General features: G+C 52.1%; 1 protein-coding gene across 2 annotated transcripts in view; it reads right to left on the bottom strand.

Moving 5' to 3' along the window:
* Positions 1–1,928: 1,928 nt before the first annotated feature.
* fam83hb (family with sequence similarity 83 member Hb) overlaps positions 1,929–20,087 on the bottom strand; it is a 51,152-nt gene continuing 32,993 nt past the window's right edge. For both annotated transcript variants that reach the window (XM_052016462.1, XM_052016463.1), the window contains exons 4-5: positions 13,378–13,502; positions 1,929–9,344 (exon numbers count right to left, since the gene is read on the bottom strand). In XM_052016462.1, coding sequence (XP_051872422.1) covers positions 6,560–9,344; positions 13,378–13,502 — 2,910 coding nt within the window. In that variant the 3' untranslated portion in view covers positions 1,929–6,559. The remainder of the gene's footprint in view (positions 9,345–13,377; positions 13,503–20,087) is intronic.

Below are 20,087 nucleotides of genomic sequence, written 5' to 3'. Positions count from 1 at the left end.
TTAGCCCCTCTCCTCCTGTCACAGCAAAGAAACTACATTGTCTCCAAACTTAATAACCCATCTACATTTTCACCCAAGTCATCTATATCTACCATAAACAACAGTGGTCCCAGCACTGAACCCGCTGGTCATATCCTCCAGCCAGAATAACCCCCCTCCACCACTACCCTCTGTCTTCCATGACCAAGCCAATTTTGAATCCAGTCCACCAAATCACCGTGGGCCCCGTGTGCCTTAACCTTCTGCATCAGTCTACCATGTGCGCAGTTTTGGGCCCCACATCTTAGGAAGGATGTGCTGACGTTGGAGAGGGTTCAGAGGAGATTTACGAGAATGATTCCAGGAATGAAAGGGCTTAAGTATGATGAGCGTTTGTCGGCTCTTGGACTGTACTCGCTGGAGTACAGAAGGATGAGAGGGGACCCTCGTAGCGACATTTAAAATGTTGACAGGTAAGGATAGAGTAGATGTGGCTAGGCTGTTTACCTTGGTGGGCGTGTCCAGGACCAGAGGGCACAATCTTTAGAATTAGAGGGTACAGTTTCAAGACAGAGATGAGGAGAAGTTTCTTTACCCAGAGGGTGGTGAAATTGTGGAACTCCTTGCCACGCACAGCAGTGGAGGCCAGATCAGTGGGGGTATTCAAGGAGGAGATAGACAGATATCTAAATAGTCAGGGTATCAAGGGATATGGGGATAAGGCTGGCAAATGGGATTAGAATAGTTTTCTTTTTCCTTCTTTTTTTCCCACACCCATTTCTTTTTCCCTTTTTCCTTGGAGCAGACTCGATGGGCCGAATGGCCTGCTTCTGCTCCCTTATCTTGTGATCTTGTGAAAAGCTTTACTGAAGTCCATGTAGACAACATCCACTGCCCTGCCATCAATCAATCATCTTCCTCACCTCCTCAAAACCATGACCTATCCTGCCCAAGCCATGCTATCTTCAATAATAAATCTGTTTTTCCAGATGCAAGTAGATCCTATCCCTAAGAATCTGCTCCAAATAATTTCCCTACCTCTGACGTAAGGCTCACCAGCCTACAATTTCCTGGTTTGTCTCTACTGCCCATTTTCAACAGACGAGCCAACACTGGCTATTCTCCAGTCCTCTAGAACCTCGCCTGTGGCTAGAGAGGATTCAAAGATCTTTGTCAACACCCCAGCAATCTCCTCTAGTCTCTCACTAACTAACCTGAGATAAATCCCATCAGGCCATGGGGACAACACACCTCCTCCTTGATATCAACATGCCCCAGAATATCAGCACACTCCTTCCTGATCTCACTATCCTCTGTGTCCTCCTCCTTGGTGAAAAATTCCTCCACACCGTGCCATCACGTGCTCCCAGGGCATGAGTTGAACAGAGTGAAGCTCCTTCTATGCTGCCCGGTCACAGACCCCCAGAACAGGGATACACAAAGTTCCCTCCACACTGCCCCATCACACACTCCCAGGGCTTGGACAGCATGGATTATACACAGAGTGAGACAGATTTTAGCATTATAGGAAGCTTTCCCCTTATCCAATGCACAATAAAACGCTTTGGTGAATGACCTTACAGCACAGACCAACGTCAATACCATTTGCATTGTGCACACACCAGGACAGGTGGTGGTGACAGTCAGGCTCACGGGAACATTGCAGCCGTTCCTCCCTGACAGTGGACTTCCACGGGTACGGAGGAGGACACGCAGTGGGAGAATCCGGTCAGGAACACGTTAAATACATGTGCCTTGTGTGTGGTGGCCCAGAGGTTGTGGTGGTTGTAGGACTGTGATGTGGGCTCCCCCTGTCCAACACCAACTGCTCTCAGACCCTCTTCTCCCATCCCTGAGCCGAGCAACTGTGATGCCATAGAGACTGAGCAGCCAATCACATTGCAGGATTATCAAACATCAGACCAGGATGTAAAAACCCCTTTGTTTATTACCCAACACTTTCAACATGTTACAGAGCCCAAAATAAACATCTGAATATGATTAAAGAGAAAGCGGAAATGTCAAAAAAAGCTTAATTCTAAAATCAGAGTATTATAAAATAATTCAGGGAATGATACCCTAATTCTTTGTAAAGAGGTTGGTTTGTACTAATTACAGCTATACACTTTAAAAACAGTTTGCTCATGCAACAATTGGTAACATTCTCAGATGACAAGAAGCATTTATAAATACCTGAAGTTATCACCAGTTCATAATCTGTAAAACCCTGCTCTCCATTGACAGATCAAGGAATCGCATTTAACTTAACACATGCTCATTCCAGAAACTGCTGTCAGATTAGAAAATTGAGGAACACTCTGTAGGTGAGGCAGCATCTGTGAGAGAAGAGGAACAGGTCTGCGACCCTTCACCTCAACTGGGTCAGGGAGGGAACAAGTTGGTGCTAGTTTGGAGTGACAGATAAGGCAGAGGGGGTGAGGCCAGGGCTGCTGACTGTTTACGGAGGTGGAGGGTTGATAGATTAATGATGGCAGTTATGGCGAGGGAAAAACAAAGGCATGTTAAAGCTGTGAAATGTGGCTCAAAGCAGAGAAACACTGTTAATATACAAAAGGATGACCTTGGGCGGAATTGGCTACATCTGATACAAACAAAGACATCAAATTGCTTAAAATTATTGAATTCATTATCGAGTCCTGCTGCCTGTAATGTGTCCAAGTGGAAGACAGGGTGTTGTTCATCGGGCTGGCATTGGCCTCGTTGTGACGTAGCAGGTCACTGACAGAGAGGTCAGTGTGGGAGTGGGGTGGCGAAGTTAAATGGCACTGCATCCTTTAGGGCTCAACATTGACTTCAGATAATGTGCTTTTCTGTCTGTCTCAGAACTGGTCCACTCTCTCCAAAGACACTGCCCGATCTGCTGCATATTTTCAGCATCTCCTTTTGTTTTCAGTTTTTAGCATCTTCCATTTCACAGCTTTAACACTTTGCTTGTTTTCTCCCTTCCTGACCCTCACCTGTTCAGTGAGCAGAGGCTCAGTAAACAGATGAATCACCTCAGCAACCCTGGCCTCATTTCATCAGCGATATTCCCTCAGTCCCATCCACCCATGCCCTGCCCCATTGCAACATAAAACTGACTCGTTCTCTCCCTCTCCTCACTTGGAGTATTGTGGGTAGTTTTGGTTGAATTCAACATCGAGCTGAGTTAAATGTGACTCCTTGCTCTAGGAAGGATGTGACGATGCTGGAAAGAGTGTAGAGGAGATACACCAGGATATTGCCTGGATTGGAGACATTGGATAGGGTGCACCTGTTTTCCCTGGAGTGGAGGAGACGGAATGGTGACCTGACAGAAGATCATGTGGGGGCATTGATATGGCAGAGCAGGGATACCAAACTCAAGATGGTATAGGTTTAAGGTGAGAGGAAAAATTTTAAAAGGAATTTGAGGGGCAAATTTCTTTTCTTTTTGTTTTAAACACACAGTAGTTGACATCCGGAACGCACAGCCAGAGGAGGCGTGGAATCAGATACAATTACTACTTTTAAGAGGCATTTACACAGACACTGAAATAGACATGACCCTCACCTGTTCAGTGAGCAAAGGCTCAGCAAACAGGCATGGAGGGATATGGTCCTAATGCGGACAAATAGGAAGAGTGCAGATGGGTAGAAAGGTCGGCATGGATGTGGTGGGCTGAAGGGCCTGTTTCTGTGCTGTACCACTCTGTGACTCTTTCTCTCTCCACAGATGCTGCCCAACCTGCTGAATGTTCCCAGTGTTTTCTCTGCTTATTACTGAATGATTTCCTCCAGTACAACAGTCATCACAAGTTCTGTTACTTCTCACTGCAGGTTCCCGGCCAGCATCCGTATACTGATCAAGGGCTGAGCCTCAGTTCTCACCCAACCACTGTTACAAGACTCGGTGCTCCCACTAATTCTCAGTGTTTGCAGGTGAAAAGGACTCCACTGGAGTCAGAGAAATAATGCAGCACGGAAACAGGCCCTTCAGTCCAAATCATCAATGCCGACCAAGTTGCCCTCTTAAGCCAGTCCCATTTACCCACATTTGGCCCCTATCCCTCAAAACCTTTCCTGTCCACGTACCTGTCCAAATGTCTTTTAAATGTTGTTATGGTACTGTCCTTACTAATAAGAAAGGATTCAAAGCAACCCCATCGCACCCACTCCCACCCCTCAGACAAACCTTTCGTTTGTTCATCCCTCTAACTGCCAGAGGCTGAAATGCATTCCCAGCCACCAATGCAAGGAGGGTCAGCATGCCAGCTGACTGCACCTCCCCTCCCATTATCAATGGGCACGGGTATATTCTGTACACCAGGCTGCTATATGCAGCGGCTCATTAGAAAATGTGAACGGGGTGACGTCACCGTGAAGCAGGCTCGGTTTGGCCTGGGACACACACTCGGACTTCTGAGTGGAGCCACGTGTCCAGCAGGAGCTCCTGTACTCACAGAAGCACTCACTCAGGCGGGCTGATCAGTAAGCTTACAGAGGACACGATAATTGGTGGAGTTCTGGATAGTGAGAAAGGTTGTCAGAGGATACAGCAGCAGTTGGGAATATGGCAGTGGAGTTTAATCCAGACAAGTGTGAGATGTCGCACTTTGGGAGGTCAAATGCAAGGGAACAGCATACAGTGAATGGCAGAACTGTTAATGGCATTGATGTACAGGGGGATCTTGGGGTGCAAGTCGAAAGTGTCAACACAAGCAGTTGGTGTGGTAAGGCATAGGGCATGCTAACCTCCATCAGCTGCAGCATTGAATATAAAAGTCAGGAGGTCAGTTTGCAGTTTTATGAAGCTTTGGACAGCATTGTGTGCAGTTCTGGTCGCCCCATTACAGGAAGAATGTGGAAACTTCGGAAAGGGTACAGAAGAGGTTCACCAGGTTGCTGCCTGGATGAGACAGTATGAGCTATAAGGAAACTTTGGATAAACTTGGGTTGTTTTCTCTGGTGTGGCAGAGGCTGAGGGGAGACCTGATAGAAGTTCATAAAATTACAAGAGGAAATAGATTGGGTAGGTAGTCTTTTTTCCTAGGATGGAAATGTCAGATATCAGAGAAAGACAATCTGTGAAGCAAGATTTTGTTTACACAGAGAGTGGTGGGTGCCTGGAACACACTGCAGAGGAGGTAGTGGAAGCAGGTACGATAGCAACATGGAAGAGACATTCAGACAGGCAGGGAATGGGGGGATATGGACCATGGAGGGAATGGAGAGATATGGACCATGGAGGGAATGGACCATTGAGAGAATGGGGAGATATGGACCATGGAGGGAATGGACCATTGAGAGAATGGAGAGATATGGACCATGGAGGGAATGGACCATTGAGAGAATGGAGAGATATGGACCATGGAGGGAATGGACCATTGAGAGAATGGAGAGATATGGACCATGGAGGGAATGGAGAGATATGGACCATGGAGGGAATGGAGAGATATGGACCATGGAGGGAATGGACCATGGAGGGAATGGAGAGATATGGACCATGGAGGGAATGGAGAGATATGGACCATGGAGGGAATGGAGAGATATGGACCATGGAGGGAATGGAGAGATATGGACCATGGAGGGAATGGAGAGATATGGACCATGGAGGGAATGGAGAGATATGGACCATGGAGGGAATGGAGAGATATGGACCATGGAGGGAATGGAGAGATATGGACCATGGAGGGAATGGACCATGGAGGGAATGGAGAGATATGGACCATGGAGGGAATGGAGAGATATGGACCATTTGCAGGCAGATATGCAGTTTAGTTTGGCATCATGCTTGGCACAGACATTGTGAGCCAAAGGGCCTGTCTTGCGCTCCACTGCTCTATGTCCCATGGCAGGGTTTGAGCTGAGCTGCGCTGTGCTCCAGTGAGAAAGTGGGCAGCTACTATGGGCGACCCGAGGTAAAACTGGAGGGTTCTCTTAGATTCTGTGCATGTTCCAGGACGTGGGCTTGGCTGGAAGACCAGTGTTTATTGCCCTGGCTGCCACTCCTTAAGTAGACACCAATGTATGAAATAAAAAGCACGTGGCTATCAAAAAATTGGCCCCGGAGCTCCTAATCTGCAGGGCAGACATCAGCAAGCAATACAAACAAAAACTGGTGGCAGGTAATTAAAAGTGGGACAAAATCAGTGTCCCACCCCCTTTATAAACTCAACCTCACCCAGTTGGCTGCAACTTTGGCGGAAGTGCTGCCTCCTAGAGGCAGTGAGCGCTCATTGTACAACAGCAGTTTCCCACCCCCCCACCTGGCCTGCCCAGTCTCTGCTCTCTCGCCGCTGTGAAGATCAGTGCGGTGGTACCCTGCCTCGTTAACCTCAGCCAGCTGCTGCGGTTCTGCCACAGAGTACGAGGTGGCAGTAACACCTCTGGTCATTGTGGGGCCTTCTCTAGGTTGGCCCCGGTTCTCCGGAGACCGCACCAGTTCCCCTGAAAGTCCCACTGCCCTGTGCTCCCAGACGGAAAGCGGCTTTCATTTGGTCAGCTGCGGCCCGGACCCTGGTTCCGTTTCCTAAAAGTCACACCCAGCAGTCTGCAGTCCAGGAGACGGGACATCTTCAATGCTTCAGTGGAGGCAGTGTTAGAACCTCCGGAACGTCCCGAAGATCTTGGGTATGAATTTGGTCACTTTCTTCCTCTCGGTTCCATCCACATCCATGGGGTCTTGCTGCCCCGAGTCCCCTTTGGTTTTCAGAGGCTCGTCCTTCTTGTAGAAGACCTCGAAGCGGCTGTACACCCGTCTCTCCTTCCGGAAGCTGTCCATCCTCTTAATCAGAGGGTCCATGTGGTCAGGAGCGCTCGGCACCCTGCCTTTGTGTTTGGTCAGGCTCTCGACACTCAGCTTCTTATCGGCGTCCGTTTTCTCGGCATCGCTGGCGGCGGCCTTGGCTGGGGCTGCGCTCGTGGAGCCATCCGCCTCGTTGACCGGGGGAAGCTGCGCCTTGGTGCTCTCGGCTCGGTTCTTCTGGCTGTTGGCCGAGATCTGCTCCAGGATGACCTTGGTGTCATCACGCAGGTTGCTGCTGTACAGGATGTTGGACGTCGTGCTGGAATACCGGCTGCCCTGGGCCAATGGGGTCACTTTGGCTGCGGTGGGGTGAGTGGGAGACCGGTGCAGCTTGTCCTCTTTCTCTGAGGCTTCAGCGTGGTTATTTTTTGGAGCTTTCTCGGGACCCTTCTCACCCTCGGCAGCAGCGGTCTGCCCCGGGATCGGGCTGATGGGCGATTCTTTCGACTTCCCGTCTGCGGGGAGGTTGAGGAACCCCCTCTGTTTGGGCGATGCCTTCGGCACGGTTTGGGGATTGGGCGGTCCCCCTTCTGCCCCTTCCCCATTCTCCACTGCGTTCGGACACACGGCAGAAGAGTGCAGCTTAACCTTGGCCGCGCTGCTGCCGCTGACCTCCTCCAGGGTGGAGGTGGAGGTGGAGGAGGGGCTCTTCTGACCTTGGGTGGTCGCCGAGGTGTGGGCCTGGGTCTCTCTGGGGGCGCTCACGTTTTGAGAAGGCTGGGGTCCTGTTGGGTGAGGTTTGGTCTCCAGCTCGGAGGGTTGGGGACTGGGCTTTGGGGGCAGATCAGCACACGGCTGCGCAGCCGAGGACCTGTCCGACGGCCGCTCCTGGGCCTTGTCGGGCGGTGGTGGTTTCACCTCTTTGGAGGTCGGTGTGTGCTGGACCATCTTGTTCAGGGCATCTTGAACCTTTTTGCTGAGCTGGAGGTCTACTTTTGACAACTTCTGTTGGGGGTTGGGACAAACAACCGGTCCGGAACTTTCCGGCTGCTGCTCCGGCTCCAGTGCCGAGCTCGCTTCAAGCAGCGCACCTGGATTTGCCTGCGAGGAAGCAGCGGGCTCACCTGGCGAGCTCTGGGCAGCCGCCAGCTGGTGGCTCTGACTGGCCTGATCCTCAGCGTTCGTCCCCGCCGTCTCCCCGGCCGCGGGAGGCTCCTGCTCCTCGGATTCCTTCACCTCGTTCTGGATCTGCTCCCGGATGCTCAGCACCTTCCGCCCCTTCTGTGAGATGTGCTGCTCGAGTTTTGAGGAACTGAAGATCAGCGATGACCTTAGCCTGGAGCCCCTCTGCTGCAGTGGGTTCAGCTTACTGCGCAGAGACGCATGCTTCGCGAGCTTCGTCGTCTGCTCGCCATCTCCCTGATCCGAGGATTGACCATCAGCTACGTCCACCTTCTGCAGCTTGCTATACAGGTCAAAGCGCTTGTAACTTGTAAACTGTGGAGGGTCCCTGATCAAGGTGCTCTCACACTGATCCCCTTCCTTACTTGAACCATCAGGCTTGTCACTGGTAGGAGGCCGATCAGCAGCCGAGGTGTCCTCGGGCAGGCCTGAGTGTTCGCCGAGGTAGGAGCCCAGTCTCCATCTCCTCAGCCCAAGTTTGGTCGGCTGGTCATCAGACTTGCGCCCCAGGCTCGACTCCTGGAAAACCATCTTGGGGTCCAGAACTTGCTTCTGAGTGGGAGATTTCTGGCAGGAGTACGACTGGCCAATGTTGGGCCGCTTCTGAACTTTGAGACCCAGTCTCCCTTCACTATCCTGCTCCAGCTCACTGGAGCCATACCGGACTTCCTTGGAGGAGTTGGATGGTTCATAGTTCACCAGCGGAGGTTGCAATGGGTAACCGGACAGGAAGGCCTCCTCATAATTCCTTTGCTCATAACCGTGTCGTCCATGTTGCACCGAATTGTCAACCAGATGCAATTCCTCTCTACTATGCCTGAGGCGGTCGAGCAGCCGGTGCCTGCTGTTGAAGGAGTTGAACCTCTCCCTCATCAGACCAGGCTCCAGGGGAACCAGTTTCTCCCTGAACAAGTGCTCCGACCTGACATCCAACCCGTCATAGTGCTCAGTGATTCGGCCATGCTGATAATCGGAGCTTTCCATCATGTCCTCCGTGTAACTTCTCCGCTTGTACGAGTTCATCTCCATCCGCTTTGCCCGGAGAATGGTGTTGGATGTGGGGTCAAACTGGATCCTATCCTGCTGGAAGTGGGAGAACTGCTTGCCATAGCCTCTGACACCCACTCCCTCTGTGACTCGCCTCTCCTCGCCGTCCTGCCTGAAAATTCGGGGGAAGTGCTCAGGGTCGGATTCAGCCCAGGAGTGGCCGGAATGTTGGGAGAGGATGTCCTCCTGGTACCGGTGGACGGGGCCAGGCTTGGCCCCGCTCCTGCTGATGCGCGGATACGGGGTCATGCTGTAGTAGTTGTCCATGGCTGGCTCCACGTTTTCCAGGCCGGCCAGCGGGCGTGACTGGGCGTACAGAATCCGAAATTCCTCATCAAAGATCGCCACCAGCTCTCCCTGAAACCGCTGCACGATGCTGCGATGGATCTTCTCAAAGGACCACATGAAACTGCAGGACAGAACCGTTACAGGCAGCATCAGTGAACACAGTCAGTGCACCATCCCCAAAGTATTGTGAGCAAATTTGGGGCCGTATCTAAGGAAGGATATGCTGGCTCTGGAGAGGCTCCAGAGGAGGTTCACAAGAATGATCCCAGGAATGAAAGGGTTAACATATGAGGAGCATTTGATGGCTCTGGGCCTGTACTTGATGGAGGTTAGAAGGATGAAGTGGGATCTCATTGAAACCTCCCAGATACTGAAAGGCCTGGATAGAGCAGACGCGGAGAGGATGTTTCCATCAGTGGGAGAGTCTCGGACCAGAGGGCACGGCCTCAGAATAAAGGGATGTCCCTTTAGAACTGAGATGAGGAGGAATTTCTTCAGCCAGAGGGCGGTGAATCTGTGGAATTCGTTGCCACAGAAGGGTGTGGTGGCCAAGTCATTGGGTATATTTAAGGCAAAGATTGATCGGCGAGGGGGTTAAGGGTTACAGGGAGAAGGCAGGAGAATGGGGGTTAAAAACAAAATCAGCCTTGATTACATGGTGGAGCAGACTCGATGGGCTGAATGGCCTAATTCTACTCCTATATCTTATGGTCAAAACAGGCGCACACCACAGCAAAGCTATTCACGTTGGGCAGGGAGCTGGGTGCACGCTACAGCATCAAACCTGGCAGCCCAGTCCCAGTGGCTACAAGGCTGATAAATGACATCTCTTGACACCTCAAGGCCTGTCCGCCATCTACAAGGCATGAGCCAGGAGTGTGATGCACACTCTCCACTCGCCTGGGCGAGTCTGGGCCCAACAACTCTCAAGAAGCTCAACACCATCCAGGACAAGGCAGCCCACTCGATGAGCACCCCATCCACCCCACTCAACTCCCTCCCTCAACCACCGGTGCAGTGGTTGTCGTGTGTAATCTGTAGACAGTGGGGGACACGGACCATGTGCGGGCAGAAGGGATGAGTTTAATTAACTTAATTCGTTCAGCAGAACATCGTGGGCTGAAGGTTGTTCTTGCACTGTATTGTTCTATCTTCTATCACACAAGAGGTCTGCGCAAGAGTTGTACAACAGTGGGATAGGAGCTGTCCCTGAGCCTGGTGGTACACGTTCTCAAGCTTTTCGTATCCTCTGGCCGACGGGAGGGGGAGGAGAGAGAGTACCCGGCGTGGAAGGGGTCCTGGATTATACTGGCTGCAGGAAGTGTAGACAGAGTCCATGGAGGGGAGGCTGGTTTGTGTGATGGACTGGGCTGTGTCCACAACTCTCTGTAGTTTCTTGTGGTCTGTACCCAGGGGTGTGGAGGCTGGATCAGTGGGAAAGGGGGAGGCAATTACCCAACAGATCGAGGGATTGAGTGTTATGGAGAACGGAGAGGGGTTGAGTCCAGCAGAGATCAGCCATGATCATATTGATCGGCAGGGCAGGTTAGAGGGGCCGAGTGGCCTCCTCCTACTGTCTTGTGTTTCTGCTCCCAGGCCCAACACACTGGCAGCACAGGTCCTCAATGTCTGATCAGGAACCGGGAGTTCAAACCCCACCAGGGCAGCTGGGGACCTGTCTCAGTGGAGGTATGTGTCAGATGTCCAGACACCGTCCCCACAGGAGGGAGTCTCCCGTTGGTATCCAGTCTGGCTGGTGCGTTCTCCCCCAGTTACTGCCCAGTGAGGGCTCCTGCTGGTTGGGTGGGGAGAGGTGGGGGTGGACACAGGCAGCACAGACCACGGGAGAGAGAGGCAGCTGCGGGCATAGGCAGTAACACCACAGCTGTCTGCACCCAGCAACATGCTGTCAGTCACGGCCAGAGAGGACAACCGAGGGAAGGAGGGGGCTCCACTCACAGATGTGGTTCTTGGAGGGGGGGATGGGGGGGGGGGGTGCCTGATCACAAAGGGGGACTCCACTGCTGGAGGGTGTGAGAAGCCAGCAATGGAGACTGGAGGACTGGCCGATACAGGGAGCTTGAGGAAGACCCAATCCCAACTTTCCCAAGGGAACTGGGGATTGGGTCTCGCTCCTGCTTTCAAGGGAACGTGGCCACACAGGTAGATAAGGTGGTAAAGAAGGCGTACGGCATGCTAGCATTCACTGGTGGGGCATTAAGAGTCAGGGAGTCAATGTAAAACTTTGCTTAGGCTGCACTTGGAGTAGTGCGCGATTCTGGTTGCCCCATTACAGGAAGGACGTGGAGGGTCTGGAGAGGGTGCAGAAGAGGTTCACCAGGACGCTGCCTGGATTAGAGGGCATGAGCTATAAGGAGAGGTTGGACAAACTTGGGTGGTTTGCTCTGGAATTTCAGAGGCTGAGGGGAGACCTGATAGAGGTGAGGGGCATAGATTGGGTAGACAGCCAAAATCTTTATCCCCAGGGTAGAAATGTCAAATACTAGAGGACGTGCATTTAAGGTGAGAGGGGGAAAGTTCAAAGGAGATGTGTGGGGAAAGATTCCCACCCCCGCCCCACACACACACACACACACACACGAGTGGCGGGTGCCTGGAATGGGCTGCCGGGGGCAGTGTTGGAAGCAGACAAGAGTGGTGTTTAAGAGGCTGTCAGATATGGAGGGATATGGGCAGGCAGAAGAGATTTAGTGTATTTTGACATTGTGTTCAGCAGAGACATGGTGGGCCAAAGGGCCCATTCTATATCCCAGGGAAACACCGTATGGTGCCGGAAGAGCCAGGGGGGCTCGATGGGCCAAATAGCGTTGCTCCCTGCGGAAATGATTGGAGGATTCCGTGGTGCAGTTCCTGGAAGGCTGGTGGTGAAGTCTGGGCAGCGGGAATCGATTCCCTGTTATGTCTCACTCAGTAAATGGCTGACACCTAGCAACAGTGAGCAGCGTGGAGCGGCGGGCTAGCTGGCTGGCTGGCAACGAGAGTCATCAGGCAGCCTGCCTGCACCAGCAGCAGGTTTTTCCTGTTACCAGGGGAATGGCCAACTTCTCAGTGAAGGTGACAGTGGCTTGTTAACACCAGTCAGGCATTCATCCCCACCTGTACCCACACCCACACCCACCCCTGTGCTCACACTGACCCTGAGGAGCACCCGGATAACTACGGACCCAGCCAGGGTAGTGTGGTCAGTGTCGGGCCTGTGACACAGCGGGTAGTGCTGCTGCCTCACAGCTTTTTCGGCAGTCCCTTGGGGTTGAGGGTGACTTGCTTCCATTTTATCTCAGTGGATTCTGAGGTCGTTAGCAAGGCTGGTGTGGGATCTGCACACCCCACCATGTTTTGGGTAACAGAGGACTCTCTGGTCTATGGGCTGTTCCCAGGGACACACCGAGACAGACATCGTGCTGCTGGAAGGTCATCAACTCGGTGAAAGACACCCTTTGGTCTGCCCGAAACGTGTTGGTCTCCCAGCACAGCGAGATGTCCATAAGGGAATGCTGCCAACTAGCACAGTCCCGGCTGGAGTCCGTGCTGAGGGACGTACAGAAGCTCGGTGCAGCCAATGCTAAGGCTCTGCGGGGAAGGTCCACAGTCTGGGCTCCTTCGCTACTGGACACTGAGGGGCTGGGTCCAAGTGGGAAAGCCCCTCCAACATTGAAATGGTGTATCACCCCAGTGGGGACACAGTGGCAATAAAGCTTCAAAGGTGTTGAGGCTCGGCTTAACAAATATTTACACAGAGAATGTATTGGCCATGAATGTACAATGTTTTGCAGGGTTTATTCTTTTGTTTTTTTTTATTATTATGAATAAAGTTTCTTTTTGAAATTCAAAAAAAGCTCCATACACCCAGGTTTGATCCTGACCTCTGGTGCTGTCTGTGTGGAGTTTGCACGTTCTGCCTGTCCTCCCGGTTTCCTCCCACATCCCAAAGGTGTGTGGGGTCAGTGGGTTAATTGGCCGCAGTAAATTGTCCCCCCAATGTGTGGGTGAGGGGTAGAACCTTGAGTTGGTGGGAGTGTGTGGGGGATGGAATGTGATCAGTGTGGCGTTAGTGTAGATGTGTGGGCGGCCTGTTTCCGTGCTGTACCGCTGTGCCACTCTGTACCCAACAGTGGGCAGGGTTGGTGACTGACCTGTAGGAACCGCAGAGAACGGCATTACTGTCCACCAGCAGGAAGCGCTCGATCAGGTTGCCGGTGAAGGACATCCCAGAGCGACAGTAGTAGGTGGATCCGACCAACGTCCGTACCCGCAGGAACTGCACAAGAAGAAGCAGTCAAGCAGTGGTCGCACCGGCTACACAGTGCGCAATGCAACTCGCAACGGGCATGCAGAACCTCCCACCGGGCGCGCGGAACCCACCGCCACCATACACGGTATGGATATGCTGACCTTCCTATACATGATACACAGACACTCCAACACTGCAGTGCAGGAGGATGTCCAGCTGCAGTACTGCATGGCTGGAGCTGCAGGTCAACACTAGCGTTTGCCCACAATGCTGGGAGTACGGTGGACAGCAGATTCGCTGTGGTACAGGCGAAGGAGTGGTGGGTGACCACGGGTAGTACCTTCGGCACAGGCAGGAGGTGCAGGATTCCGTGGCCATCCCCTTCCCAACCAGCTGTACCACTTTGGATGCTGTTGTCGGCCTCTGGGGAATGTAACAATGGCCAAGTTGTGGCACTGCAGTTGGTTCTGCTGCACAGCACGGGAGGGAAGACAAGCAGAGCTCCAGTGATAGGGGAATGGAGAGAGAGGGGAACAGATAGCGTTTCCGTCACCTCCCTGGAGCCAGGGTCAGGGACGTCATAGAGCGGCTGCAGGACATTCTGAAAGGGGAGGTCATGGTTGATGCTGGCAGCAATATCAGAAAAAAAGAGGAATAAGGTCCCACAGAGAGGTAGGCCATGGATTAAAGAACAGGACCTCGAAGTTGTAATCTCTGGATTATTTCATTGCATGTGGTAGTGAGGATAGGTCAGAGTGGCTAAGGGGATGGTGTAGAGGGAGGGCTTTAGATTTCTGGATCACTGGGACATTTTCTGGGGCAGGCGGGATACGTATAACACAGGAGGCTGCAGATGCTGACTCTGGAGCAACAAAGAATCTGCTGGAGGAACTCAGCGGGCCGAGCAGCATCTGCAGTGCAGGGTTTTGACCTGAAACGTTGATAATTCCTTTCCTCCCACAGATGCTGCTCGACTGGCTGAGTTCCTCCAGCAGATTCTTTGTTGCTCGGCTATCTGGAAGTCAGACAGGTTGCATTGTCCTTGCTGGGAAGTTTGTATGTGCTGTTGGGGAGGGTTTAAACTAAGCCGGCAGGGGGATCGGACCCAGAGTAGGTATACAGTTGGGGCTGGAGGTTTAGTCAAAAACCAGGTCAGTGCAGAAGCCACCCTGATGGAGATTTTTAAGTCTCCACTGGCCACAGGGGAGGTGCCAGATGACTGGAGGACATGTGTGGTACCTTTATTCGATAAGGGAGGCAGGGATAAGCCAGGTAATTACAGGTCAGTGAGTCCAACATCAGCAGTAGGAAAGTTATTGGAAATAAATCTCAAGGACAGGATTAACTTGCACCTGTAAAGGTGGGGATTGATCGAGGAAAGTCAGCATGGATTTGTTAATGGGAGATCATAGAACAGTACAGCACAATACAGGCTCTTCAGCCCACAATTTTGTGCCAACCTTTAAACCTCGCCTAAGACTATCTAACCCCTTCCTCCCAAATATCCCTCTATTTTAAATTCCTCCATATGCCCATCTAACAATCTTTTGAATTTGACCAATATACCTGCCTCCACCACCACCCAGACAGTGCATTCCATGCACCAACCACTCTCTGAGTGAAAAACCTCCCTCTGATATCTCCCCTGAACTTCCCACCCATTACTTTAAAGCCATGCCCTCTTGTATTGAGCATTGGTGCCCTGGGAAAGAGGCGCTGGTTGTCCACTCTATCTATTCCTCTTAATATTTTGTACACCTCTATCATGTCTCCTCTCATCCTCCTTCTCTCCAAAGAGTAAAGCCCGAGCTCCCTTAGTCTCTCCTCATAATGCATACTCTCTAAACCAAGCAGCATCCTGGTAAGTCTCCTCTGCACCCTTTCCAACGCCTCCACATCCCTCCTATAATGAGGCGACCAGAACTGGACACAGTACTCTAAGTGTGGTCTAACCGGAGTTTTATAGAGCTGCATCATTACCTCGCAGCTCTTAAACTCGATCCCTCAACTTGTAAAAGCCAACACCCCATAAGCTTTCTTAACTACCCTATCCACCTGTGAGGCAACTTTCAGGGATTTGTGAATATGGACCCCCAGATCCCTCTGCTCCTCCACACTACCAAGAATCCTGCCACTAACTTTGTACTCTGCCTTGGAGTGTGTCCTTCCAAAGTGTACCACCTCACACTTCTCCGGATTGAACTCCATCTGCCACTTCTCAGCCCAGCTCTGCATCCTATCAATGTCCCTCTGCAATCTTCGACAATCCTCTACACTATCCACAACACCACCAACCTTTGTGTCATCTGCAAACTTGCCAACCCACCCTTCTATCCCCTCATCCAAGTCATTAATAAAAATCACATCATCCAAGTCATTAATAAAGATCCTGTCTGTTTAACTGAGTTTTATTTGAAGAGGAAATTAGATCTACTGATGAGGGCAGTGGGGTAGATGTGGTTCACATGGACTTCAGTAAGGCCTTTGACAAGGTCCCATCTGGAACACTGGTGCAATGGCCCACAGCATCCACGGTAAATTGGCAAATTGGATCCAAAATTGGGTTAGTAACAGAAGGTGGGATTGAGGGTTGTTTTTGTGATTGGAAGCCTGTGATCAGTGGTGAACTTGAATCACCACGGTACAGTAGGTTGCAGATAAAATGCTGGTAAATGGGATTAGTGTGGATTAGTATGGAGGTCAAATGAAAGAAGAACGTACACAGTTAATGGTAGGCCCCTTAATAGCATTGAGGTACAAAAGGATCTTGGGGTGCAGGTCCATAGTTCACTGAGAGTGGCTATGCTGGTGGATGAGGTGGTAAAGAAGGCATATGGCATGCTTGCCTTCATTGGTAGGGTGTTCAGGAAGTCATGCTGCAGCTGCATCAAACTTTAGTCAAACCGCACCTGGAGTATCGTGTGCAGTTCTGGTCGCCCCATCACAGAAGGGTGGGGAGGGTGCAGAAGAGGTTCACCAGGATGCTGCCTGGATTAGAGGGTATGAGCTATAAGGTTGGACAAACTTGGGTTGTTCTCCGTAAAGTGTCGGAGGCTGAGGTGAGACCTGATAGAGATTTTTGAAAATTATGTAAGGCACAGATAGTGTAGACGGTCAGAATCTGTTCCCCAGGGTAGCAATGGCAAACACCAGAGGACACGCTTTTAAGGTTGGGGGCTGGGGGAGTTTAAAGGCGATGTGAAGAGCATTTTTTTTTATGCAGAGAGTGGTGGGTGCCTGGAATGAGTCACCAGGGGTAGCAGTGGAAGCAGACAGTTTGGTGGAGTTTAAGAAGCTTTTAGATAGACACATGAATATGAAGGGAGCGGAGGGATGTGAATGATACACAGGAGGACATTTAGTATAAATTGGCATCAAGATTGGCACAACATTGTGGGCCGAATGGCCTGTCCAGTGCTGTATGTAGGTACATGGTGGTCAGCATGGACATGGCTAAAGGGTCTGGTTCTGCCCAGGGCCTCTCTATGGCTCTAAATCACTTTGCCCCATTCACATTCTGAGTTTTTGGAATCGTCACTCATCCTCATCATGGGTCCCTTCAGGTGACAACCCAACCAGCCCTTCCATCCTGGGCCGTGATGCTGTCGGAGTGGGAGGCTTTCCTCCTCCACAGATGGGGGCAGAGTTAATGCAGCAGGGAAACAGGCCCTTCCGCCCAACTTGTCCATCCCAACCACAGTGCCCACCAAGCCAATCCCATCTGTCCGTGTTTGACCCAAATCCCTCAAAACCCTTCCACGTACTTATCCAGACAGCTTTTAAACATTATGAACTGTACCTGGGCTGATGGATATGTAGGGAGTCAGGGGATATGGGGTGCTGAGGTCAGCCATGACCTACCGAATGAGGGAGCAGGAAAAAGGGGCCAAATGGCCTCCGGTGTCATACATTCTAACCAGCCCATGACTCAACTGTAACCGATCACGTGGTGAAGGTGAGCGGCTGGGCAGCCCCCCTCTGCTGACACACACTTCAATTGTAACTCCTTCCCACAGTGTGGGATGATGAGCACCTCCCCCCTTCCCTCCTCCCCTCTCCCACTCAATCCTCCTCCCCTCTCCCACTCAATTCTCAGTGTTGTCCACCTCCCTCCATTTCTGTCCCATTCTGGAGGGTGGGAATTCACGGGTCATGCTCGGAGTGACAGGCAGGGACCAGTGGGAACCCCAGGCACGGGCTGGGTCCCGGCTGTGCATCCACCACACGGATGGGATCGGCATCCAGGGGCATGGGGAGATCAGGAACGAGGCGGTAGGAGAATGCCCGCTGTGGGGACTGAATAGGACAGCAGATTTGAGGGGCCGAATGGCCAGCTCCTGCTCCTGGGTTTCCAATTACTGAAACACTGCAGATTCATAGAGTCATACAGCACGGAAACAGGCCCCTCGGCCCAACTCGTCCATGCCGACAATGTGGTCCAGCAAGCTTGTCCCATCTGCACGCGTTTGGCCCATAGCTCTCTAAACCCCTCCTATTCATAGACTTATCTGGATGGCTTTTAAACATTGCTAATGTTCCCACCTCAACCACTGTTTCTGGCAGCTCGTTCCAAATACTCACCACCCTCTGTGTGAAGAAGCTGCCCCTGATGTCCCTTTTAAATCTCTCGCCTCTGATCTTAAACCTATGCCCTCTTGTTTTTAGTACCCCCTCCCTGGGAAAAAGACAATGTGCTTTCACCCTGACTAAGCTCCTCCTGATCTTACACACCTCTATCAGGTTACCTCTCAATCTCCTACATTCCAGGGAATAAAGTCCCAGTCCTCACAACCTCTCCCTGTAACTCAGGCCGCCGAGTCCCGGCAACATCCTGGGAAATCTTTTCTGCACACTTTCTAGTTTAATAACATCTTTCCTATAACAGGGTGACTAAAACGTACACAATACTCCAAGTGCGAGTCTCTGCCTGGGGGGAGCTCCGATCAGCATTGACTGGAGCCAGCGGGAACTCCGACTGGTGGGAATTCTGACCGCAGTAACGCATTGTTAATACCAATAATGTCAGCAAGGCTTGACAGTGGCACGGTCTGACGGTGGGGTCTGTGGTTCACTCCAACCCCTGCAAGGCCTGTTCTGTGCTCACACCGAGTCAGGCGGACTGATTCCACACGCAAACCCTGGGGTGGGGTAGAAGTGTCGGTGTTTACACAGTTCCTGCTGATCTCACTGTGGGAGGCTGCAGGCACCTGGGGCAAAGTCTCCACAGGTTCCCAACACCAAGCCCTCCCATTCCCCTGCCAAGTGTGGGCAGCAGGGGCACTGTGGGCCAAGGGCCTGGTTCTGGGACCGTGCAACTCTGGTGCTCGTGGAAATTCTGCCCGAGGGTTCTGCAGAAGAATCCCTGGGGAGTGCCGGAAATGTCTCCACAATCATGGAAATGCCTGTTAATATTTGCAGACTCCCTGTGGAATGTCAGTAGGGATGACTCACTCCCAGGAATGGTCTGCAAACAGCAGCAAACTCCCTGCACCGGCAGCAGACAGCCTCACGCCCTGGAGCAGTGTCCCAGGCAGCTCAGAGGTCGGGAGAGCTGGTACCCCACTGAAGGGGGGCAAGGGGCGAGAGGAGGGTGAGGGGAAAGGGGTGAGGAGGGAGAAATTCCAGAGATTCCCACCCTCTGGGTGAAGACAATTCTGCTGAGCGACTGACTCCTCATTCTCAAGGGTGCCCAGCTGAAGGTCCAGAGGTGGGTGAGGAGTGACTGCCCAGCACAGCCTGACCCAGAAGCACTTCCTCACCCTTCTCACACCCCTCACCCCCTCCTCGGGCAGCGATTCCACTCCCTCAAATCCCTCCTGTGCCCAGCTGCGTGGGATCGCACATCCTTCTCCATCCAACGCCATCCAATCACAGCCGACGGCCAGACATAACCACTCACGTTACCCATTGGCTGCCCTTCAACCAATCACCACCTCCCTCTGGAAAATACAGCGACAATGATTGTACCACCCAGCCTACAACTGCCCTGTGCATCTGCAACTGCCCCGCACACATCTGCACCTGCCCCCACACAACACACACCTGCACTGCCCCACCCACAGCAGCTCAGCAGTCAGACAGGGGGAGTGAATGACACTGTGTCACAGAACAGCACAGGAACAGGCCCTTCGGTCCATAATGTCTGTGCCAACCACGATGCCAAATTAAACCAATCCCTTCTGCCTGCACACAGTCCATATCCCTCCCTTCTGTTGACGTTGGTAGGGGGAGGAGAGACTGAGGTAACCCCAGATTCTTCTCCAGATGTGACCAGCTCAGAGTATTCCTTCACTACACGCCCCGTGATTGACACACGCCATCACCAGATGCTGCCAGTCCTGGTCCCTTTAAGGATCCAATCACTGGCACCGTTAGCAGCTGGGGAAACACAAGGTGGCAGATCACTCAGCTGGTACTGTGAACCAGCCCTGGGCTGTTGGTGAGTTCAGACTGCCAGTGAATGGTGGTGGTGGCTGTCTGACCCCCACAGCTGGCTGTCAGAGGGCAGTCTTCCTGCCAAATATGGGTCCAACTGTGGTGATGTCATAACCAGCATCTCAGCGTGGGAAGATGATCCAAACCCTCTCCCCAGGGGAGAGCCTCCATTTCCTG

This window comes from Pristis pectinata, chromosome 5 (assembly GCF_009764475.1).
Source record: "Pristis pectinata isolate sPriPec2 chromosome 5, sPriPec2.1.pri, whole genome shotgun sequence".
Taxonomy (NCBI): domain Eukaryota; kingdom Metazoa; phylum Chordata; class Chondrichthyes; order Rhinopristiformes; family Pristidae; genus Pristis; species Pristis pectinata.
The sequence above is the reverse complement of the archived record's forward strand: the minus strand, read 5'-3'. Positions and strand labels throughout refer to the sequence as shown.